The sequence below is a fragment of the Crinia signifera genome, chromosome 6, assembly GCF_055691185.1.
Source record: "Crinia signifera chromosome 6, ASM5569118v1, whole genome shotgun sequence".
In the NCBI taxonomy this organism is placed as follows: domain Eukaryota; kingdom Metazoa; phylum Chordata; class Amphibia; order Anura; family Myobatrachidae; genus Crinia; species Crinia signifera.
The window spans coordinates 106,789,435-106,814,696 of NC_139222.1; the positions used below are offsets into that span (position 1 = coordinate 106,789,435).

The window sequence follows — 25,262 nt, forward strand, 5'->3', positions numbered from 1 at the left end:
ATTAATTAGCACTTTTTACAACAGGCAGTCCCAACCATGGTCCTCAAGGCGGTTGTGGATCATTAGGTCATCAGCAAGTTAGTCAACAGTCATTAGGTCAACATGAGTCTAGGTCGACATGCATGAAGGTCGAAATGAGTCTAGGTTGACTTGGATTAGGTCGGCAGGGTCATTAGGTCGACATGGGTTAGGTCGACAGTCAAAATGTCGACGTGAGTTTTTTTTTTGTTTTTTTTTTTTTGCTAAATGTCGACACAGTTGACATGGACACTGAAATGTAGCACCGCTTTTGCTCGTCATGCTATGCTCGGCACACTATTTTGTTCCCACACCACACCCTAGTGGATGGTAGGGCATGAAATACCGCCTGTCAGCACATGTTGGCTCAAAAAACAGTGAAAATGTTTACCTTTTGACTTTCGATCTAGACACTGTCAAACTAATGACCTGTTGAACTAATGACATTTCCACCTAGACCCATGTCGACCTTTTCCCATGTTGACCTAGACCCATGTCGACCTTTCCCATGTCGACATAATGGTGTAGACCTAATGACTGTCGAGCATCATGCTGTAGACCAAATGACCGCATCCCGGTTGGGAATGCCTGTTCTAGAACATAATAAATAGTATCTGACTGGTTGCCCATAGCAGTGTTCTTGTTGGGCTTCTGAAATAAGCACTCTCACGGCTTTTTGTCCTATAGCCGCTTCTGCCTGGATCCATGATTCCACTCTGCATTTGTGTGGCAGTGATAAGTGGCGCTGGTCTCCAAGAATAAGGTTCCCACTGTTTTTAACTCACCTAAAGTATGTATGGACTGTGCCTGCAAGAAACTGTGGCAAAAACAAAAACCACTTGCATAAGAGGACAGCGACTCACACTGCTTGTCACTGCCGAACAAGAGGACGGAGACCCCCACTCTTATCACTTCCGCACAAGCGCAGAGTGGATCCAGGCAGTAGCAGCTATAGGGCAATAAGCTGTCCCTGGCAGATAAGTGCTTATATTGGAAACTCAGCAGGCACACTCCGTATTTTCTGCAAGGGAGAAATAGGGAACTTGGAAGTGCCGCTACATTCTTTCTAAAACTGTTATTTCTTAAGTATGGTGATTGATTAAAATGGAAACCTATTATTAACCAAAGGACTTTAAAATGTAAAAATAACTCTGGACAACACATTTTAACATTTTTGGGGGGCATCCTAAAAATGACATATGTTTTTAATAGAATTTAGGGTGCTGAAAATGAAAATGACAATGAAATTTAAAGATTGGTTGCCGTGTTATAGTTATTCACATTTGTTGTTTTCCAAAACAAGTAGCTTAATATACATACACAACATCAACAATAATACAAATCCTTGCTTTAATGCTGCTTTCGTTATACAAGTCTCTTGTACACTATTTCCAGGGAATCTGTAACAAGTGTCCAACAATAATCTGCTAGCATTAAAACATTCCATTTCCCCTGGTATCTCTTCTCCATCTCAGAAATATCCGGGTGGAAACGTTCACCGCCTTCATCACTAACGGCGCCGCAGTTAGCTGGGAAAGAATCTAAGTGAGAATGAAGAAAATGCATCTTCAAAGACATATCGCAAGTGTCTGATATGAGGAAATCATATTTTCAACCAGTTCAACATAGTTTGCTGTCTTCTTATTTCCCAAAATGTTTTGTGCTACCAGACGAAAATCGTTCCAAGCAGTCTTCTTATCAGCTGTTAACCCCTTCACGACATTTGACGTATATATACGTCATGGCCGGGAAGTACTTCCCGACACATGACGTATATATACGTCATGACTTTAAACTGTCACTGCGTCTCGAGACGCAGTGACAGAGGGACGATGTCTGCTGTCCCTGACAGCAGACATGTCCCTGCATGCCCAGGGGGGGCTGCGATGCCGCCCCCCCGTCGGCGATCGCTGTGATTGGCTGTTCAGTGTGAACAGCCATTCACAGCGTTTTCCTGTGTTACCAGCGAATCAGACGCTTGGTAACACAGGTGTCAATCACCGCCGGGCGTCAGGGGGCATGAGGGGGTCATCGGTGACGATGACACCTCACCCCACCCTCACCCCACCTGCCCCCAAGGCTGTGATTGGTCCGTGGGACCCACGGACCAATCACAGCCAAGGCGCGACATTTAAACTACCGGTGACTGCGCTGCAGACGCCATTCCGGTCTGGAGTAGCGTGCAGAGCGGTCACCGTGCCTATCTGCCGTGATACTGACCTGATCCTTGCTCATACTTACCTGATCCTTGCAAATACCTTACCTGATCACTTGATCACTGCTTGTAGCGTGCTGGACGCTTCCTGGATCTGACTTCCTGAGACTTCCTGCTGCTGCTGCAGTGTGATAGAGAGATAGAGAGATAGAGAGAGAGAGATAGAGAGAGATAGAGAGATAGTGACAGAGAGAGCTATATTTTGTGTCTGCTACCCCCCCTTTTTGGGGGTGCAGGGGTTTTTTATATATAAATAACTGTCGCTGCTGCTGCAGTGTCATAGTGATAGATAGTGAGAGATAGTGATAGATAGTGATAGATAGTGAGAGATAGAGAGATTTGTGTCTGCTACCCCCCCTTTTTGGGGGTGCAGGTTTTTTTTCTATATATATATATAACTGTCAGTGCTGCTGCTGCAGTGTCATAGTGATAGATAGTGATAGATAGTGAGAGATAGAGAGATAGAGAGAGATAGTGACAGAGAGTGATAGAGAGTGTATATTTTGAGTCTGCTCTCCCCCTTTTTGGGGGTGCAGGTTTTTTTTTATACATATAACTGTCAGTGCTGCTGCTGCAGTGTGATAGATAGTGATAGATAGTGATAGATAGTGATAGATAGTGAGAGATAGAGAGAGATAGTGACAGAGAGTGTATATTTTGTGTCTGCTACCCCCGCCTTTTGTGCTGATCACTATATCTGAGGTGATCAGCAACTTTTTGGGGGCGCAGAGGTTTTTTTTTTTTTATATATATACCTGTCAGTTGCTGCCAGTTGCACCAAAGGTTGTGCACCTGCTGCCCCTCACTGGAAATCAGTGTCGCATCACTGATCACCTTTTTTTTTTTTTGTGGGTGCTGTGTGGTCTTTTTTTAATTTTTTTTTTACACACACTGTGATTTTGTGGGTGTCCTGTGGCCACTGTGCGCTGATCAGTGACGTACATCACTGATCAGCTTTTTCGGCACAGGGTTGATCTATTTTTTTTTTTTTTATCAAATTCCTGTTGCCTTTGAGCGCTGTTCAGTGACAGACGTTACTGACCAACATCTGTGCTCAATTTTTGGCGCAGGACCTTTTTTTTTGTTTTTTTAACCCCTTCAATTTTTTTTTTTTTGTATAAAGTATTTTTTTTTTCTGCACTACATACACACAACACACTACATACCCCCCGGGTTGAAATAAAGTTTGTACCCCCCCCCCTACACTATACACGTGTTGAAACATTTCACTACCAGTAACACAAAAATAAAAATGTCATCCCAAATGTCATCCCAAATGTCATCCCAGTCATCCAGAAGAATGTATTCAGTGGAGGAGGCATATGCCATGCTTGCTTCTGATTCTGACACAGCCAGTGAGGCAAGCGGGGAATTTGAAGGATTCGTCTTAAGCTCCTCTTCCTCCTCTGGTGATGAGGGACCCCCTCAAAGACGCCCCCGTAGAGCAGCTGAGACCCCCCCCCAATAATTGATCTCGTATGGACCCCACCACCAGACAATTTTGAGCCCCAGGTTCCTGAGTTTTTGGCCATGCCAGGAATCCAATTTGATTCCACAGGTCTCAGAGAAATTGACTTTTTCAAATTATTTTTCTCTGATGATTTTATAAATTTAATGGTGGACCAAACTAATTTATATGCCCAGCAGTTTATTGCTCAAAACCCCACGTCATCATTTGCTAGGTGGACCCCTGTAGATGCAGTAGAGATGATGACGTTTTGGGGTCTGGTGTTTCATATGGGCATAGTAAAAAAGCCACAAATTAGGCAATATTGGAGTACAGATGTTCTGTACAGCACCCCATTTTACCGTATGGCCATGACTCGGACTCGTTTTGAGGCAATCCATAAATTTATACATTACACCGATAATGCACAGTGCCCACCCAGAGATGATCCCACCTTTGACAGGCTATTCAAAGTCAGGCCGGTCATTGATCATTTCAGTGCCAAATTTGCAGAGCTGTACATCCCTGATAAATGTATTAGCATCGACCAGTCCCTTATACATTTTAAAGGAAGGGTTAAATTCCGCCAGTACCTTCCCAGTAAGAGGGCAAGGTATGGCATAAAAATGTATAAGCTGTGTGAAAGCACCACAGGGTACACCCACAAGTTTAGGGTATATGAAGGGAAGGATTCAAGAATTGAACCGCCAGAATGCCCCCCCTCCCTCGTAGGTGTTAGTGGCAAAATTGTCTGGGATTTAATGCACCCCTTCCTGGATAAGGGTTATCACCTCTATGTGGATAACTTTTACACTAGCATCCCCCTGTTTAAGGCCCTTGGTTCAAGAGGTACAGCAGCTTGCGGTACTGTGCGCAAGAACCAAAGAGGCCTCCCCAAAACGCACATTGCCCAAGTAATGAGAAGGGGTGAAAGCAGGGGAATATGCACCGAAAATATGTTGTTGGTCAAATATAAGGACAAGAGGGATGTCCTTATACTGACAACAATTCATGGAGACAGTACCACCTCCATCCCTGTACGAGGTACCAGTACCCACACCTCAAAACCAAATTGTATCCTAGATTACAATAAGTACATGGGCGGAGTGGATCTTTCAGATCAGGTACTGAAGCCGTACAGTGCCCTGCGGAAAACAAATATCTGGTACAAGAAGCTGGCTGTGTATATCATCCAGATGGCACTGTATAACGCTTACATGCTATTCCGATCTACCGGCCAGAGGGGGACATTTATGCACTTTCAAGAGGAAGTCATAAAGGGCCTAATATTTGGGAACCAGCAGGCAGAGGGCCCCAGTACTTCTAGTACTGGCCCCCGTATTGTACCAGGGCAGCATTTTCCCAACGAAATCCCCTCCACTGCAAGAAAGGGCAGGACACAAAAAAGGTGCAAAGTTTGCTATAAAAAGGGAATAAGAAAGGAAACTATTTTCCACTGTGAAACTTGCCCCGACAAACCCGGCCTATGTATAAAGGAGTGTTTCAAAATATACCACACATCGATGGATTATTAGGTTCATCATTTCACCGTCCATCGGGGGTCTTGCTAATGCCACATAGCACCCACCATTCATTCCACCAGAATCTGAGCTGCAAAATCCAAAAATTACTCCTTCCCTTCTGAGTCCTGCCATGCACCCAACTGGTATTTTTTGTTCTCATGTGAGGCATTGCCGTACTCTGGAGAAATGGGGGCACATATTTTGGGGTGCTTTGTCTCCTTCATTCCTTGTGAAAATGAAAAATTTTGAGCCAGAAGTACATTTTTGTGTAAAAAAATGTAATTTTTCATTTTCACAGCCCAGTTGTACCAAAATTGGTGAAACCCCTGGGGGTTTGAAATGTACACTATACCCCTAGATGAATTCCCTGAGGGGTGTACTTTGCAAAATGGGGTCACTTGTGGGGGGGTTCCACTGTATTGGCAATGCAACATAGCACCCACCATTCATTCCACCAAAATCTGTGCTGCCAAATCCAAAAATCACTCCTTCCCTTCTGAGTCCTGCTATGCGCCCCACTGGTATTTTTTGGTCACATGTGAGGCATTGCCGTACTCGGGAGAAATGGGGGCACAGATTTTGGGGTGCTTTGTCTCCTTCATTCCTTGTGAAAATGAAAAATTTTGAGCCAGAAGTACATTTTTGTGTAAAAAAATGTAATTTTTCATTTTCACAGCCCAGTTGTACCAAAATTGGTGAAACCCCTGGGGGTTTGAAATGTACACTATACCCCTAGATGAATTCCCTGAGGGGTGTAGTTTGCAAAATGGGGTCACTTGTGGGGGGGTTCCACTGTATTGGCAATGCAACATAGCACCCACCATTCATTCCACCAAAATCTGTGCTGCCAAATCCAAAAATCACTCCTTCCCTTCTGAGTCCTGCTATGCGCCCCACTGGTATTTTTTGGTCACATGTGAGGCATTGCCGTACTCGGGAGAAATGGGGGCACAGATTTTGTGGTGCTTTGTCTCCTTCATTCCTTGTGAAAATGAAAAATTTTGAGCCAGAACTGCATTTTTGTGTAAAAAAATGTAATTTTTCATTTTCACTGCCCAGTTGTATCAAAATTGGTGAAACCCCTGGGGGTTTGAAATGTACACTATACCCCTAGATGAATTCCCTGAGGGGTGTACTTTGCAAAATGGGGTGACTTGTGGGGGGGTTCCACTGTATTGGTGCAACATAGCACCCACCATGTATTCCACCAAAATCTGTGCTGCAAAATCCAAAAATCACTCCTTCCCTTCTGAGTCCTGCCATGCGCCCAACTGGTATTTTTTGGTCACATGTGAGGCATTGCCGTACTCGGGAGAAATTGGGGCACAGATTTTGGGGTGCTTTGTCTCCTTCATTCCTTGTGAAAATGAAAAATTTTGAGCCAGAACTGCATTTTTGTGTAAAAAAATGTAATTTTTCATTTTCACTGCCCAGTTGTACCAAAATTGGTGAAACCCCTGGGGGTTTGAAATGTACACTATACCCCTAGATGAATTCCCTGAGGGGTGTAGTTTGCAAAATGGGGTGACTTGTGGGGGGGTTCCACTGTATTGGTGCTTTGGGAGTCTTGATAATGCAACATGGCACCCACCATTCATTCCACCAAAATCTGTGCTGCCAAATCCAAAAATCACTCCTTCCCTTCTGAGTCCTGCCATGCGCCCAACTGGTATTTTTTGGTCACATGTGAGGCATTGCCGTACTCGGGAGAAATTGGGACACAGATTTTGGGGTGCTTTGTCTCCTTTATTCCTTGTGAAAATGAAAAATTTTGAGCCAGAACTGCATTTTTGTGTAAAAAAATGTAATTTTTCATTTTCACTGCCCAGTTGTATCAAAATTGGTGAAACCCCTGGGGGTTTGAAATGTACACTATACCCCTAGATGAATTCCCTGAGGGGTGTACTTTGCAAAATGGGGTGACTTGTGGGGGGGTTCCACTGTATTGGTGCTTTGGGAGTCTTGCTAATGCAACATGGCACCCACTATTCATTCCACCAAAATCTGTGCTGCCAAATCCAAAAATCACTCCTTCCCTTCTGAGTCCTGCCATGCGCCCAACTGGTATTTTTTGGTCACATGTGAGGCATTGCCGTACTCGGGAGAAATTGGGGCACAGATTTTGGGGTGCTTTGTCTCCTTCATTCCTTGTGAAAATGAAAAATTTTGAGCCAGAACTGCATTTTTGTGTAAAAAAATGTAATTTTTCATTTTCACTGCCCAGTTGTATCAAAATTGGTGAAACCCCTGGGGGTTTGAAATGTACACTATACCCCTAGATGAATTCCCTGAGGGGTGTACTTTGCAAAATGGGGTGACTTGTGGGGGGGTTCCACTGTATTGGTGCTTTGGGAGTCTTGCTAATGCAACATGGCACCCACTATTCATTCCACCAAAATCTGTGCTGCCAAATCCAAAAATCACTCCTTCCCTTCTGAGTCCTGCCATGCGCCCAACTGGTATTTTTTGGTCACATGTGAGGCATTGCCGTACTCGGGAGAAATTGGGGCACAGATTTTGGGGTGCTTTGTCTCCTTCATTCCTTGTGAAAATGAAAAATTTTGAGCCAGAACTGCATTTTTGTGTAAAAAAATGTAATTTTTCATTTTCACTGCCCAGTTGTACCAAAATTGGTGAAACCCCTGGGGGTTTGAAATGTACACTATACCCCTAGATGAATTCCCTGAGGGGTGTAGTTTGCAAAATGGGGTGACTTGTGGGGGGGTTCCACTGTATTGGTGCTTTGGGAGTCTTGATAATGCAACATGGCACCCACCATTCATTCCACCAAAATCTGTGCTGCCAAATCCAAAAATCACTCCTTCCCTTCTGAGTCCTGCCATGCGCCCAACTGGTATTTTTTGGTCACATGTGAGGCATTGCCGTACTCTGGAGAAATTGGGGCACAGATTTTGGGGTGCTTTGTCTCCTTCATTCCTTGTGAAAATGAAAAATTTTGAGCCAGAACTGCATTTTTGTGTAAAAAAATGTAATTTTTCATTTTCACTGCCCAGTTGTATCAAAATTGGTGAAACCCCTGGGGGTTTGAAATGTACACTATACCCCTAGATGAATTCCCTGAGGGGTGTACTTTGCAAAATGGGGTGACTTGTGGGGGGGTTCCACTGTATTGGTGCTTTGGGAGTCTTGCTAATGCAACATGGCACCCACTATTCATTCCACCAAAATCTGTGCTGCCAAATCCAAAAATCACTCCTTCCCTTCTGAGTCCTGCCATGCGCCCAACTGGTATTTTTTGGTCACATGTGAGGCATTGCCGTACTCGGGAGAAATTGGGGCACAGATTTTGGGGTGCTTTGTCTCCTTCATTCCTTGTGAAAATGAAAAATTTTGAGCCAGAACTGCATTTTTGTGTAAAAAAATGTAATTTTTCATTTTCACTGCCCAGTTGTATCAAAATTGGTGAAACCCCTGGGGGTTTGAAATGTACACTATACCCCTAGATGAATTCCCTGAGGGGTGTAGTTTGCAAAATGGGGTGACTTGTGGGGGGGTTCCACTGTATTGGTGCTTTGGGAGTCTTGATAATGCAACATGGCACCCACCATTCATTCCACCAAAATCTGTGCTGCCAAATCCAAAAATCACTCCTTCCCTTCTGAGTCCTGCCATGCGCCCAACTGGTATTTTTTGGTCACATGTGAGGCATTGCCGTACTCGGGAGAAATTGGGGCACAGATTTTGGGGTGCTTTGTCTCCTTCATTCCTTGTGAAAATGAAAAATTTTGAGCCAGAACTGCATGTTTGTGTAAAAAAATGTAATTTTCCATTTTCACATCCCAGTTGTACCAAAATTGGTGAAACCCCTGGGGGTTTGAAATGTACAATATACCCCTAGATGAATTCCCTGAGGGGTGTAGATTGCAAAATGGGGTGACTTGTGGGGGAGGTTCCTAACTTTTAGCACTTATGGTGCCTAGAAACCTACATGGTGCCTAAAAAAAAATCTCATAAAAAGGAGGCTCCAAAATCAAGTAGGTGCTCCTTCTATTATGAAGCCTGTGGTTTGGTCAACGTGCACACTAGGGCCACATATAGGATATTTTTGAAAACAAAAGAATTGGGGGAATCAATTTTTAGTCACATTTCTCTAGTAAAATCTACTGTATTCGTTAGAAAAATGTATTAAAATTGAAACTCTGCAAAAAAAAAGAAATTTTGAAATTTCACCTACACTTTGTTTTAATTCCTGTGAAACACCTAAAGGGTTAACAAACTTCCAAACTGCTGTTTTGAATACTGTGAGGGGTGCAGTTTTTGAAATGGCATCATTTATGGGGGTGTCTCACATACAAGTCCCTCAAAGTCACATCAGAACTGAACTGGTCCCTAAAAAAATCAGTGTTTGAAATTTTCTTGAAAATTTGAGAATTTGCTAGTCATATTTGAAGCCTCCTAGTGTCCAAAAAAATGAAAAGGAAGTTGAAATAATGATTGCTACATAAAGTAGACATATGGTCTTTGTTAGTTATTAACTATTTTGAGTGGTATGATTATTTGTCTCACAAGCAGAAAATGTGACATTTTGCATATTGCTAAATTTTCCATTTTTTCACGATATTTTGGTATTTTTCACAAAAAAACACAGACTGTATCGACCCAAATTTACCACTAACTTGAAGTACAATGTGTCACGAAAAAACAATCTCAAAATCACTGGGATAAGTAAAAGCAAAAAAAAGTTATCCCCACTTAAGTGAGACATGTCAGATTTGAAAAAAAGGGCTCTGTCATGAAGGCACAAACTGGCTCTGTCATGAAGGGGTTAAGATAATATCAATGTCCTTGAAGAGATTTCCTATTTGTGGTCCAACAAAGATGCCCTCCTTGATTTTCGCTTCTCTGAGCCTTGGGAACTTTTGCCAAAATGCTTGCCCATCCCTATCCATTGTCTAAGTTCATCGCTAAGGATCTTCAAACCATGAGCTAATAAACAATTTTAAACATCATATTCGTGTTCAGTGCATTGAAATCAGTAAGAATTGGATGTTTTTACGTAGGATCCTTTTTGGCTGTTGCCTAGTGTAACAGAAGAACTAATCAGATCCACCTCTCTTGTAGATTGTAATTTTATATAGATTATTGCATAATGAAATAGTTTATGATGATAAATCTTTTTAAGACCTATATTTGTGGCTTGGTTGGGTTTTTTTTTAATCAGCCTGCTTAATATAACTAATGCAGAATTCACATACTGCACCTGTCTGGTGACCTGAGGACCGAGTTTGAGAACCACTGGTAAAATTCATATCATTCAATTGTATAATTCATACTCCCTGATAGTGTATTTATTGTGTAATCTCCACCACAGTACTTGCATGTCCTACCTTGTCCAAACAGTAAGCTGAATATTCTCAGAGATTGTGAAAATCCTGGATCCCCCTAAAACAAAGGCGTCCAGAGAGACCCCATTGATAGAAAAGTACTGCTTCTCATCCAAGCCAAAAACTGCCATCATGTCATAGCCTAAGAAAAAGACACATGTATAAATGATACATAAACCCTGTATAACTGTTCTGAGCATTAACCAACATACTACAGTACATTTACCTGTGCACATACACAAACAAGACTATTTAAAACTAAAGCTGGTCTAAAGCCATGTACAAAATAAGTCAAAATTGCAAAGAAGGTTAGCCAGATGTGTACACTATATTATTAAATGAATTTGTACCAGCTGCTGCCTGGAAACTACAGATAAGTCCACCTATAATCACTGCTTGCACCACTGCAGTAATCAGTGCCTTCTAGAAGATAATAGATATAATCTGATTGGTTACCATGGAAGGAACAACTGCCGGTGCAGCCGGTACAGTGCACCGGGGTCTATGCAGTTAATGGGGACCGCTGCCGCCTGCACGCATGCCGTATTTATTTTATGTTTATTTGTGGCAGCAGCGGGCCGCCATCAGGGAGATACTGGTAGGCCACTTATAAGCTTACCGTGGCGGCAACAGAGTCAGCAACAGGAAGCAGAAACTGTGCGTCTGGCACAGGAGATGTGCAAGGAACAGAAGAAGTCCACAGCGCTAACATTGCTGTTGACTGTATTCAGCTTTTTCAAACCACTGCTCTCCCTTCTTCCTCCTCTCCCCCTTCACTATGATCCCCCTCCGCTCTGCTCTCCCTCTCTCTACTCCACTACCCCATCTGCTCCTCCTCTCCTCAACTCCCCTCCTACTCGGCTCAGCTCTGCCTCCCCCCCCCCCTTGGCTCCACTACCCCTATCCTCTGCTCCCCATCCCCTCTCCTCTGCTCCCCTCTCCTCTGCTCCCCCTTCTATCTCTGACAGTCCCTACCTGGTGCGGTCTTTCTTTCTCTCTCTATTCCTGACATCACCTCTATTTCACTTGCTCCCTCCCCCTTTTTCTCCCTGACATCCCCTCTCTCTTGCTCTCTTTCTCTCTCTTTTCTTGGTGTGTGGTATAATGTGTAATGGGTATTACATGTGTGGCATAATGTGCAATTGGCATTACATGTGTGGCATAATGTGTAATGGGCATTATGGTGTGCGGCATAATGTATAATGGGCACTACAGTGTGACATTAAATCTTAAGTAAACCAAATTACACTATGCTTATTTTTGTGTGGGGGGGTCGGGGGGGGAGACCTTTTTTTGTACCTGGGCCCACAACTCGCTTGTTCTGCCACTTTGGTTACTATGGGCAACATCCCATAATTAATAGAACTCCCATCTTAGTAAATGTACCCCATAATGTCCTTACTGGGCCATCTATGTGGCATCTTGCTGAGTGTCTGTTTGGCAGACTGCAGTCTACTGGGACAGATAGCTCACCTGTCTCCAGCTGCTACTAACTTCCCTGCTTCTTGCAGAACATATGGGGCCATGTATTGAGCCATATGACTGATCACAATCCCAAACTCCTGGGTGCCATTTAGCCTATATACAGGGGCAGGAAAATTGAAAGAGGTTTAGTCAGTCGCACAGTAATAAATGGATTTTTATGCAAGGGTGAACCCTCCTTGTATATTATCAACAATCAATTAGTGATGGGTACGAGGGTGTGCTACCATAGACACGAAAAGGACATATTTATCAGGAAAGAAAAGAGTGTCTTTTGATGGTGCACCTAGAGAAAAATGTTTAATAAAACATCACTTTTATTTAATTCATTAAAATAGTTGCGAAAATAAAAGAAAATTTGACAAGACATTAGACAACCTATAGTGATATAAAAAAGGATAAAAATCCTTACACCTAGTGGAAACCCCACTGCCTATTATCCCAATCAATTTTAATTTGTTGTATGGCTCAGAGTAATGGTTATATTACCATTTAATTATAACGTGGATCAGGGTTATTGCTGTTGTATATACAATGTTTCAATTGACCCTGGGCTCTCTCTAGCAGCCACTGGCAAGCGCCTGAGCACGGATGTAATTCCGTCTCAGCGCTGCTGCTAGCTTGCTGGAGCCAGTGGTACCACGTCCTGTGTTCTCCCACAGAGCCTCGTCAGAGGGGTGCCTGTGTGCACTTCCTCGCTCAGGTGGGTTAAGAACAAACAGGAACACTGACGGTTCTGGCGCCAGATACCGTGTAAGTGTATGTCTTAGGGGACCGTGTCCAACGGTAAGCCTAACGCAGCCAACAGATCAAAAAATACAATTTATAAGTGGGGAGGGGAGAGTGGGGTATTAGACACACTAGGTGTGTAGTATAGTCGAGCGTACGCTTTCGCAAAAAAGCTTCCTCAGGACCACCGGGCAAGCCGCCGGAAGCTCCTTAAATACCGGTTCCTCCATGCATATTCATGGTATGCAAATTCTAGTGGGAGTGTATTAGTGGATTCCTTAATGCTATTGGTCAATTCTTTTAGGTGTCACGTATAGTGCGTGTGTATACACCTACTGTCAGTAGTTTTCCAAACATTTATGCTTGGCGCAGTGTCCTATAGTTGTTTATTGGGGTTGCCAAGGTGATCCCCATTTCTTCAACTGCGCAATCAGATATTTCCGATATGCTATCATGTCAGATTGATTAGTAATGTACCCGTATGGGTTTCCTGGTCAGTCTTGGTATCATGATATTGACGTTCACTAAGAAAAAAGGTGTAAGGATTTTTATCCTTTTTTATATCACTATATGTTGTCTCATGTCTTGTCAAATTTTCTTTTATTTTCGCAACTATTTTAATGAATTAAATAAAAGTGATGTTTTATTAAACATTTTTCTCTAGGTGCACCATCAAAAGACACTCTTTTCTTTCCTGATAAATATATACAGGGGCATCACAACATTAATGTTGGGAGGGGCAAAATATCAGTAGTCTTTGGCGACTCCCCCCCTTTCCAACTGGCCTGGATGCAAGTAGTCAGGGGTGATTCTGATTCTTTCCAGGCTCTGGTGGGGGCAGTGGTGTGCATTATAGTAATAGGCTGCAGGACTGTGCATTGTACAAAGCAGGTGGTGTAATGTGCATTCTATTTTGTTAAGAGGCTGCACATTACATCTCCTCCTTCGTGCAGTCCAGTGAAGGGGTCGTGCAGCCTATTGCTATAATGCACAGCTTCTGACTGTCCGCGGCTGCTGCTCCTCCTCCGACCTGACTGTCGCCTTTGGGGGGGGGGGGGGGGGGTTGGTGTCAAGCTGGCCAGTTGCACCTCCTCCCGTTCTGGCACCTATGCCTTTATACATCAAAATATATACATCAAGTGTGTACCTTTAAAACCTACATTTATATCCATTGGTAAGATGTTTTTGGCACTATGTCTTCACTCTTTGTAGGTGACTTCTTACAAAGAAATGAGAGATAAAGGCAATTTTATTGCTGTCTGCTGACTGACACAGTGGTGAGACAGACTGAATTGGCTGCAGAGATAAGAATGGCTCCAACAAGTGGGAATTTGATTTTCACAAAAGACAATCATTATTTCATTTTCTATGAATGCCGGGCTCGCCCTTAAAAGAAGAAAACCTATTGTGCAAAGGGCATGTATCATGTCTTTATCTCTGAGTCCTAAAACACCGTAGAACTTCCTTAATGCTGCATTTCCAGGGAGGGCGATAAAATACAGAATAATCACCTACACTTCACGCAGCCGTTTCCTTCTGAGGCTCCATCGTCTCTCTCACAGTCCGTACAAAGGGGCCAATTCGAGATCACTCGCAGTGATCCGAGTTCTCATATGCAAACCCTGGCAGCGAACGGATGAGTTAAGTTACACACTCGCGGGGCCGGAGGGATGGGGCAGATGACGGCAGGGACAGGGATCACCCATGGGAACTTCGTCCAGACGCACGCAAATAAAAGTCAGTTTTCACGGACTTCTATTTTCAAAGGCAGGAGAAACCATTCGATGGTCGGCGACCATCAAATGATTTCTCCTGCAGCGGAGGCATGCAAGGGTGTGTGTTTTTGTTACACAGCCCCTCGCATGGTACCATGGGGAATCAGTGTCAGAGGGCGGTATTCAGCAAGGTGGTGGTGCAGCTTAATGAGCAAACCTGAATCAGGCCCAAAATACAGATGGGCGCAACTGCGCAAACTGGTAACAAGCCCCAATCGTAGGAGAATCCAGCTTATTGGTTCTGCCATTCACAGATTTCTCTGCAGACATTTAAACTAATGATCTAAAATAATTTGCAGGTGCCGCAATACCCAAAGGAGCATCTATTTCAGCATTAGGTATCCGGGGACAGGGAGGTATGCATTTGATTTGGACTGTCTCATGGCGTGTTATGGGAGTGTCATGGGTGTGCCAGGGAAATCATTTAAGCTTGCAGCCTCTCATCAAGGGATGCAAGTCCATGCACAAGCCTCTATTTCCAGCACACCATTCCATTACAGTTAAATGAACTAACCTCAGATACAGAGGGTTAAATCATTTGTAGGCAAATATATCTTCTGCTTTTTTTTTAATTTTGCCTACTGCACTCATAGCCATACTTGCCTACCTGACCCTCTCCATGCGGGAGCAAAAGCTCTGTTCCTGGACTTCCCTGGTAATGTATGATTGCCAGCACCTGTGGGGAGCTAGGTAAAGGCGTTTCACCACAGGTGCTGGCAATCATACATTACCAGGGAAGTCCAGGAACAGAGCATTTTCTCCCGCATGGAGAGGGTCAGGTAGGCAAGTATGATCATAGCTCAGGGTTGCCGACCCTCCCGGAATGGCCGTGCATGTGCATGGTCTATTATGTACATGTGGTTTTGGCAACTTGCATAGTCGCTGAGCTGTTCGCAAGGATCGGGGCGGGCCGGGGGAAGACGGTGGCAGAGATCGCATGAGTGTGCGGGTGGGATGATGCGGATGGGACATCGCTATTGCTATGGGCCCCTACACATGGAGCGATGTAGGGGTATTTTCTAAGCGGTCTAACTAGATGCCCTGAGATTGCCACGTGTGTAGGCCCCATAAGGATAGTGCAACCTAATTTCAGAGGTAATAAAGACTATCTTAATTTCAGATATTAGGCTGATGTTACTGGCCTTCAGCACATAAGGGTTTTCTGTGTTTGTAAGGAGTGTACAGAGATACACCAAATATTGGGTTTGCACAATATACAGTAGTAACGTTTGGTGTAGGCTGATGTCTTCAAGCCTAAGATCTGTTCTGGTATTGACCAGTTTCCATTTGCACCTGCTGTAATGGTTTGCTAATGATAATGTCTCTAGAACCACTGGCACTTTTACTGTGTGTTTGAGGGCAAAAAGTAGGGAATGGTGGAACTAGCATTTGCATAATATCGCTCCCTCATCTCCTCTGATAGAAGTGAATGCGCACGCAGCAGCATCCACTTCTGAATTAGCCCTTATAGCTACAGCAATCTTACTGCAAAGCTGATAGAGCACACCATATTTTACTGGGGAATCTGTATCTCAGTCGGTCCCTGTGTACCATATTCAGAAACTTATTGCACTTACCATGAAATGCGTATTCTTTTTTATTCACCTCAACCATCGGGCAGAAGTCTTTAAGATACAAAAGGAACAAAATAGGTAACCTATGCATGGATCTAAATAGATCTAATCTATAAAAGGGAAAATATGTCAAGGTAAACCATTATAATCTTATCTTAAACCTCTATAAATAAGATTGTGTACCAATAACACACAGGCAGGGATTGAATTGAGTCCTAAGTACTCACCTTCTGTCCGTTTTGGGAGAAACCCACCACGAGCCACAGGCAACTTCTTGGGATTATATCCTGTACCACAGAAATATAATATGTTACTTCTATAAAAAAAAAAAAGGCTCAGCAGCAAGGCCCTGTACCCTCGTTTAACTCACAACGGTACTCATCATACATGCCTGAATACTCCATTTAATATACCGCACCTTCATCTAACAGACAATAAACACCATCTCATCATCAATAAAAGTATTTCTGAACCCATGTCTTGCAGATCTGGAAACTTTTGCCCATGTCCCGAATTCCCCCTTTACATGGATGCACACTATCTCAGAGTTCATGAAAACCATCTTAATGTCTCTCTCCCACCTATGGGCTTGTGTGCAGCATCAGACCACATACACATGGGGTGACGAGCGACCCCTCAGGATGAGAGGGGGCAGGTGTTGTCTCTTCCCTGGGACTGCAAAGTGGACACCGAGAAGCAATCTATCTCCCCACCATGGTGCATTTACCAATAGACCTAGCCCTGCAGCTGGTTCTGATGCTGAAGGGGAAGACTTGGAGGGTGAACCCAGTTCCATAGACCTCCTTTGAGAAGAGTTTAAAACCTTTGTGTGAGATAAAGGAAGGGAAGCCTAATCAATCTGGCCGCCCATTCTTATGAGTACCACATGCATAGGCATACTGTAGTTGAATTTCCAGGGCATGTGAAGAGCAGTTATGCTACACATATATATAATGTATTGTAGTACTGTAATTCTGCAAATACCCGTGTGTGTGATTTCCCATGTTCTAATGCCTACAATACACAGAGATGTCTATAGTGCAAAAATGCGATTTGTTACAAAAATCCACTGTCATTCAGAATAAAAATGCTTAAGAAATAAAAAATATCATGGTGAGTACATAGCACTTAGTAAGCCAATTATATGCTATTAGTTTCACTAAATATATCTTTGCTAATTAATTACCTAAGGCCAGCGCTCTCCACTGAACTAAATTACAATTATTTGCATACTTACTAAAAAAACCTATGAAAGACATCTCCCAATCACTGTAAAGCACCAGAGGGAAATAGATTCAAGTTAGATAACATTTGATGAAGTAATTGCAGTCAGCTAGCGTATGTCACATGGTGCAGTCAGCATGGTGGCTAAAGTTCCTATTCTCCAAACTGAGAGGTAAGCTAACAATGGTAATTAGGGGTTGGGATCGTTTGGTCGAATGCATTATGGTCGAATGTCATTACATCAAATCCATTAGGTCGAATTGCTAAAAGGTCGACATGACTCTAGGTCGACATGGGAAAAGGTCGAAATGATTCTAGGTCGAAAGGTCATTAGTTCGACAGGTCATTAGGTCGACAAGGTCATTAGTTTGACATTGTCTAGGTCGACATTCACAAAGTCGACATGGGGTTTTTCACTGTTTTTTTACCTGAATGTCAACACAGTCGACATGGACACAGTTTAAAGTGCACTGCATCCCCTCGCATCGCTCGCTGCGCTCGCAATGCGTCGGGCACGGTGCCTCGCTACGCTCGGCACACTATTTTATTCTCCCACCACGCCCTAGTGGATGGTAGGGCATGAAATACCGCCTGTCAGCACATGTCGGCTCAAAAAACAGTGAAAAACCCCATGTCGACTTTGTGAATGTCGACCTAGACAATGTCGAACTAATGACCTTGTCGACCTAATGACCTGTCGAACTAATGACCTTTCGACCTAGAATCATTTCGACCTTTTCCCATGTCGACCTAGAATCATGTCGACCTTTTAGCAATTCGACCTAATGGATTCGATGTAATGACATTCGACCATAATGCATTCGACCAAATGACCGCATCCCGTAATTAGTTAACAAAACCATAACCAGCAACGGCTGCTTATTACATTGGGAGGGGGACCTGCCATTACCCAGCTGCCCAAAGAGGGAACAGCCAGGGTTCCCGCACCTGCACAATGAATATACTGTAGCAGATAGCTGTGCAACTGCCCATGCGCATGCCCCTGGCTTCTATGGACAGCACCGAATGCAGCCCATAGAAACCAAATTGGACTGCATAATAAGGCAGGCAGTGGCTTCCTACAGGAAGCCAGCTATCTGCTTAGCATAGACTGGACTGGCTGTCCCAGCAGGAGGGAACACATACTAATGGGACTGCCTTGTGTGTCTGTGACTGGCAGGCATGACTTCCAACAGGAAGTCACTGCCAGTTACAGTTAAAGCCTGTGCACAGTCTCATGCACTGCATCTGGCTCACTGACACTGAAGGGGGGGGGGGGGGGTGATTTTTCCTGGGAAATCTGCTGTCCAGCCCATAGGTAAAATCTGCCACTGACTATAACCATACGGAAACATTATACACCTATTCTATTCAGATTATTAAATTCCCAAATCTTTCCTCGTGTAAACCTACAGCATACTTACCTACTTTTGAAAACTTCTTTAAATAATATGTTTTAAGCAGAGACATTGCCTAATCTTTCCACTAACTTTATGCCATTAGGGACAGATTTAGTATCACTAGTGTCAGGGAGGACAATGAAGAAAATGAATAGTGGAATAGCAGCACCGACACCACTACCTAAGTCAGGCATGTGGCCCTCCAGCTGTTGTGAAACAACACATGCCAGCATGCCTTGCCATAGTTTTAACATTCCCTAAAAGCAAGACATGATGGGACTTGTAGTTTCACAACAGCTGGAGGTCCATAGTTTGGACATGCCTGACCTATGTGTTCACAGCCGGTTAACCTGCTTTGTAGTAATTCCAAAGGACAAAGGAAACAAATGTGTTTGGAGGTATCCAGCAGAGGAAAGACAGATGGAAGCTCCTAACCTGCACCCTTTGTCAGACACCATCTTCCTTGCAGGAGCGGCATGGCAATATGGAAGTGACATGCAAGTATTCAAGCTCGTCCAATGGTAAAGCGACTCTATGGGTTTGGGCACACCAGGAATACCCCTGGGTAGGAGAGAGTGATGGAGAGGCTGGAATGGTAACTTTAATGATCTCAAATATTAGTTCATGGACCCTTTTCCAAACAGGACTTAATTTTGGACATGGCTAGAATTTGTGAAGTAGGGTACCCTCTGCACCGCAGCCCGGTTAGCAAAGTTCTGATGCTGCTGAGAAAAGTTTTTTTAGACACTCTGTAACCATATATCAGTAAAGAGATATCTTTGTTGAGCTCTCCTGGTACCATACCCAGAACCTCCCAGTGTCTTGCTCCCAGATCTCCTCATTACGGGCCATCACAGGGGCTTTGTGAGAGAGCACAGCACTTATACTATAAATCATGCCCTTGTGTTCTTTATTTGTCATCAATCAACACCACACCCGCCTCATCATCTGGTGGTACAAATGTCTACTGCAGCTTTATAATGTGTCTTCTTTCTTATTTTTTTTTGGCCTTTAAATACACTACTGAGCATATCATGGTCACCTGTGTTGTAGCGTAATGAAGATGCATCGCTCTGGGATCCATCAATGTACCTCGCAGAGATGGACACTTGGTACTCAGTGCTGTACTCCAAGTCAGAGAGGACTGCTGTGTGCTCTTTGCCAGGGGTAGACATCTGTTATGTAAGGATAAACAAGAGATGGATAATAAGAGCCAGAAGGTTCACTAAATTGTGATATTATAGCTGACATTTCCCAGCAGACTTGGACAACTTATGGCTCTCCAACTATCGTAGAACTTTCTACAATCATCAGTTTTCTTTATGATTTAATGTTTTTTTTACACTATATTGAGGCATTTAGAAAACATGTTTCATGATTCTATGTATTTGGAACAGGCAAACTATCAGTCTGAAAATAAATTGCAAAGCACACCCACACCAAGCCCATCTGAGACAGCGCACCCACACCAAGCTCATCTGAGACAGCGCACCCACACCAAGCTCATCTGAGACAGCACACCCACACCAAGCTCATCTGACACAGCGCACCCACACCAAGCCCATCTGAGACAGCGCATCCACACCAAGCTCATCTGAGACAGTGCATGCACAGTAAGCTCATCTGAGACAGTGCATGCACAGTAAGCTCATCTGAGACAGTGCATGCACAGTAAGCTCATCTGAGACAGTGCATGCACAGTAAGCTCATCTGAGACAGCGCATGCACAGTAAGCTCATCTGAGACAGTGCATGCACAGTAAGCTCATCTGAGACAGTGCATGCACAGTAAGCTCATCTGAGACAGCGCATGCACAGTAAGCTCATCTGAGACAGTGCATGCACAGTAAGCTCATCTAAAACAGTGTATGCACACCAAGCTCATCTGAGACAGTGCATGCACAGTAAGCTCATCTGAGACAGTGCATGCACAGTAAGCTCATCTAAAACAGTGTATGCACAGTAAGCTTATCTGAGACAGCGCATGCACAGTAAGCTTTCCACAAACAGCAAAATGCCCCTTACCATAACTATACTATGCTATAACTCTGTGTGCTCACTGAACAGACAATGGGTAAATACTAAATAACAAATAGTAGCAAAATAAACATGAGCATGACACCCCTATCACTGGCCCATCTTAACTCATGCGCTTACTAGGCTGCTGCCCTAGGGCTCTACATTTCTAGGGGCCTTAGAGCAGTTGTTTGCTGGTGACGCTGGAGTTTTTTGTGAGGCTAGGTTGAGAATTACACAGAATCAGAGCTGCTGGGAAACCTTCTTTACCGTCCTGCAGCCAAACAGATAAATGGCTGTAAGCATGCTAAATGTTGGATGGCTGATTTACTTAAGTAGGGGCCCCAGTGCATTGCTTTGCTTAGGCCTGTTGACAAGGCCCTGCCCCATCACTTGCTAAAATATTTACCAATCACTATATAACATAGCATAGTTTCCAAAAAATGGTGTCACCCTTTCATAGTAGAAACCGGGCTTAACTGGTCAATTCAGGGCTGGGGCCACTATAGTAAGGTGGGGCCAAACAAATTAGTGCTTACTACACCACCAACAGATTCTCACTAACAACACACACACACAAGAATATGTAGGTGGGGTACCTGATTTAGTCTACCCCCACTCAGAGGAATCCACTTGATCAGATATGAAGTGACATCATCAGCACCTGGATCCCATGACACTGTGGCTCTGTCATCAGAGAGATCTAGCACTTTTACACCACTAGGAGGCGGAACCTTCACTGCAGACCATTGCATTCAATAACAGAAATAAAACAGGAACATACAAATAATATTTTAAAGAGAGACGAACCATAGTGTACCATGGGGGTGATTCAGGTCCGGTCGTATTCTGAAATAGTGCATGCGCTGGACTCATACTACTCATGTTCAGTATGGGTACTGCATCGTCGGATGCAGTATGGCTGCAGACCTCATTTGGTTAACAGTCTTCAGACGTTTGAGGATAGGGAGGGGGTGGTGAAATGGAGGTGTGCGTGGCCTCCATTTTGTGGGAGCGTCTACGACAGAGTCTCCATCTTCGACAGAGATTTCTGGGTCTCAGCAATGTGCCTGCGGTGGATAGTCCGCAGAGCCTCAAGAGCTACTCAACTGGCCAAGGGTGTTGAAGGTGATCCGATCTTGTATCCTTGGACGCAGCACTGGATCACACATGCACCAGACTTCGCCTGGTGCATTACCTAATAAAAGCATTGCAGCTTTCTACAACCGTACCTGAGTCAGGCCCCATGTTAAAGAGAGGTATATTCTATTACAAAATCAAATGTGCCGCTTTCTGTGCATAAAAGGATTTTCCACTTCAAATGATTGGATATACATTCCGTCCTACAACATTTGCAAGATATATTGCTAAATCTTTTTTAGTGTCATGGAATATATAATGCAGCTCTGTCTTATACATTTGTATTTAAAAACAGAACAGTACACTACCGGGCAAAATTCCTTTATTTTTATTCAATTATACTTAGTTTAATGTTTCAAATGTACTCTGACATGAAAGCATATGATGGATGCACGTGAAAGTTTATTCTCAATTGTTTATTAAAAGTAGCCACCTGTTGTGGTTTACTTCTTACAGTACCTTTGTATCATTTCAGGTTATTTACTGAACAGCTTAAATTTAATTTAAAAATAGAAAAATAAGGGTGTTCTAATACTTTTGCCCTCTAATATGCGTGTCATATCCGAGCACAACATAGTAAAAGTAATTTTCCTGAATATATAAAGACACAGCCTTAAAGGAAATAAGATATTGTTTGGGCTGTTAAGGCCCATACACACTGGGCGATTTTGAGCTGTGTACGGGCCAGCGATTATCGGTCAGCACTGATACACAGATGAGCAACGTGGTGGACAGATTTCCATAGTATTCTGTTATGGAAAGTCATCCACCCCTGGGAAAAATCACTTAGATGGTCAAAAATCGCATAGTGTGTATGCACTGACCAATATTCAGGCCAACGATTTTCCCCATCATTGTAGTCCATACACGCTGGGCAAGTGTGTATTGTCCTTTAACCCCTTGATGGTGGATTTTTCTGGGGCAGGACATACCTACCAGGGCAGGTTTTTCCTGCCCCAGAAATATCCACCACAGACGGGGCAGACCACTCCCCCCTCCCCATCCCTCCTGCCAGGGCAGACCACTTCCCCATCCCTATCCCCAAAGTTTCTAGATCTTTTTAATGGATTGACAGAGGAAGGTAGGTTCTCTGAGTCTATGTATGAAGCAGTCATAAATGTAATACCCAAGCCAGGAAAAGATACTAAATTTCCTGAATCATATCGCCCAATTTCTCTGATTACCACTGATGCGAAGATTCTGGCAAAAATTTTATCTATAAGACTAAATAGGGTTATAACTAGGGTGGTGCATCCAGACCAGACTGGCTTCATGCCGGGGCAATCGACTTCGGTTAATATTAGACGTTTATACTCGCATCTGCAGGCCTCCCATAGGGATGAGTCCACCTCTGTCATTGTGTCATTGGATGCGGCAAGAGCCTTTGATTCAGTGGAGTGGCCGTTCCTGTGGGAGGTTATGAGATGTATGGGAATAGGACCCATTTTTTTAAAATGGGTTCAGCTACTTTATTATAAACCCACTGCCCGTATATCAGTAAACGGTTACATTTCTGCCCCATTTTCACTCTCACGTGGTACTCGGCAGGGTTGCCCATTGTCTCCCGCACTTTTTGTATTAGCGATAGAGCCACTGGCATGCCTTCTCCGGGAACATCCAGAAATTTGTGGCCTTCAACTGAATAGTCGGGTAGATAAAGTTGCATTATATGCAGATGATATGTTGCTTTTCATTAAAGATTATTCGATTTCCATGCCGGTGGTACTTCAAGTGATAGAAACATATGGGAAATACTCCGGTCTTACTATTAATTGGGCCAAGTCCTCAATACTTCCTCTTAAGGGTCAGCCCCCTATCACACCCCTTATTCCACTTCCATTACAGTGGGTAGCCTCGTTTAAATATTTAGGTGTTGAGGTGTCTAATAATATGCAGGAATTCGTCTCTCTGAATGTATTGCCTCTCTTCACCTACTTGAAGGATAGGATTAGGTTGTGGTGTAAACTTCCTCTGACAATGACTGGAAGAGTTAATTTAATAAAAATGATAGTTCAACCAAAATTTCTATATATATTTCAACAGGCCCCAATATATCTCTCAAATTCAATTTTTAAAAAACTTAATAGTATGATATCCTCCTTGATTTGGAAGAATAAGAGGCCTCGCATAAAATTAGATGTACTAACTAGATCTAAAGCATCGGGTGGACTAGCACTTCCAAATTTTAAATTATATTATTATGCGGCACAGTTATCTCATTTGAGACTATGGCTTCAGGATTGCCCCTTAGATTCCCTTCCGAGCTTATTGGTTTTAGAAACGTGCTGTTTCATGTTTATATAATTTTCTTCAATCGTATCATCATACTGATGACCTACCGAATCTGCAGCAGAAATGGGAATTGGAGGTGGGTGGGTTGTCTGAGGTTGAATGGAATGAGGCACTTACATGTCCTCGTAATTCCACTGCTTCAATTAGATTTCAACAAATTCAATTGTTTATTCTACATAGAACGTATCTGACTCCAGTTAGATTAGTACATTTTGGAGGAAGAACTTCCGATATATGTCCTAAATGTAAATGCAACTTGGGAACATTTTGGCATCTATTATGGGAATGTTCGGTGGTGAAATTATTTTGGACTAAAGTGCTTCAAGCTATATCTGTAACAGGAATTCCCTTAAATAAGCTAACACCGAGATTTTGTTGCCTTGGAGTGTCTGGTAATGATGTCCTGGATAAACATTCGAGACAATATACAACTAATTTGTGTACATTGGCTAAGGTTTGCATAGCTAGACTTTGGATGGATTCATCAGGGCCTGATTTTAAGGCTTGGATTTCCTTAGTAAATGTAACAGTGCTACATGAGAGATATTTGTATATTAATCGCAAAACAGAATCTAAATTTTATCTTATTTGGTCCCGTTGGCTTTCATCAAAATATTCATCGCATAAGATATAATTTTATTAATTAAAGATTAATTATTAATTCATGTGAATTTGATAACGCTATCTGTTCGATTGGAAGATACCACTACTAATGTAACATATAATTTATTACTGTATTGATATGTGTTTTTTTACTTTATTTATTTATTTTATTTAATTTTTATTTTTTATTTTTTTTTTGATTATTTATTTTCCCTCAAATTCAATCGATAAAGTAATTTATGTTTACTATGTTATTCTGTGTATCGAAAAATTTAAATAAAAATCACTCAATGGAAAAAAAAACAATTTGAAGCACTTTGCTTTAACATTCTAAAAACTAATCTAGTTCACACCACATTCAGAAATGTTGGCATTAAATATGAGGTGAAGTTTGTTTGTTATAGTTTTAAGTTTTGTGTATTTGACTCTGAGGAGTAAATTTACTAAGATGGGAGTTCTGTTGAAGATGGGATGTTTCTC

At 43.0% G+C, this 25,262-nt stretch overlaps 1 protein-coding gene across 2 annotated transcripts in view; it reads right to left on the bottom strand.

Moving 5' to 3' along the window:
• COL20A1 (collagen type XX alpha 1 chain) overlaps positions 1-25,262 on the bottom strand; it is a 133,070-nt gene that overhangs the window by 70,301 nt on the left and 37,507 nt on the right. For both annotated transcript variants that reach the window (XM_083146760.1, XM_083146761.1), the window contains 5 exons: positions 21,347-21,486; positions 19,775-19,907; positions 16,336-16,395; positions 16,112-16,159; positions 10,552-10,690 (listed from right to left, as the gene is read on the bottom strand). In XM_083146760.1, coding sequence (XP_083002886.1) covers positions 10,552-10,690; positions 16,112-16,159; positions 16,336-16,395; positions 19,775-19,907; positions 21,347-21,486 — 520 coding nt within the window. The remainder of the gene's footprint in view (positions 1-10,551; positions 10,691-16,111; positions 16,160-16,335; positions 16,396-19,774; positions 19,908-21,346; positions 21,487-25,262) is intronic.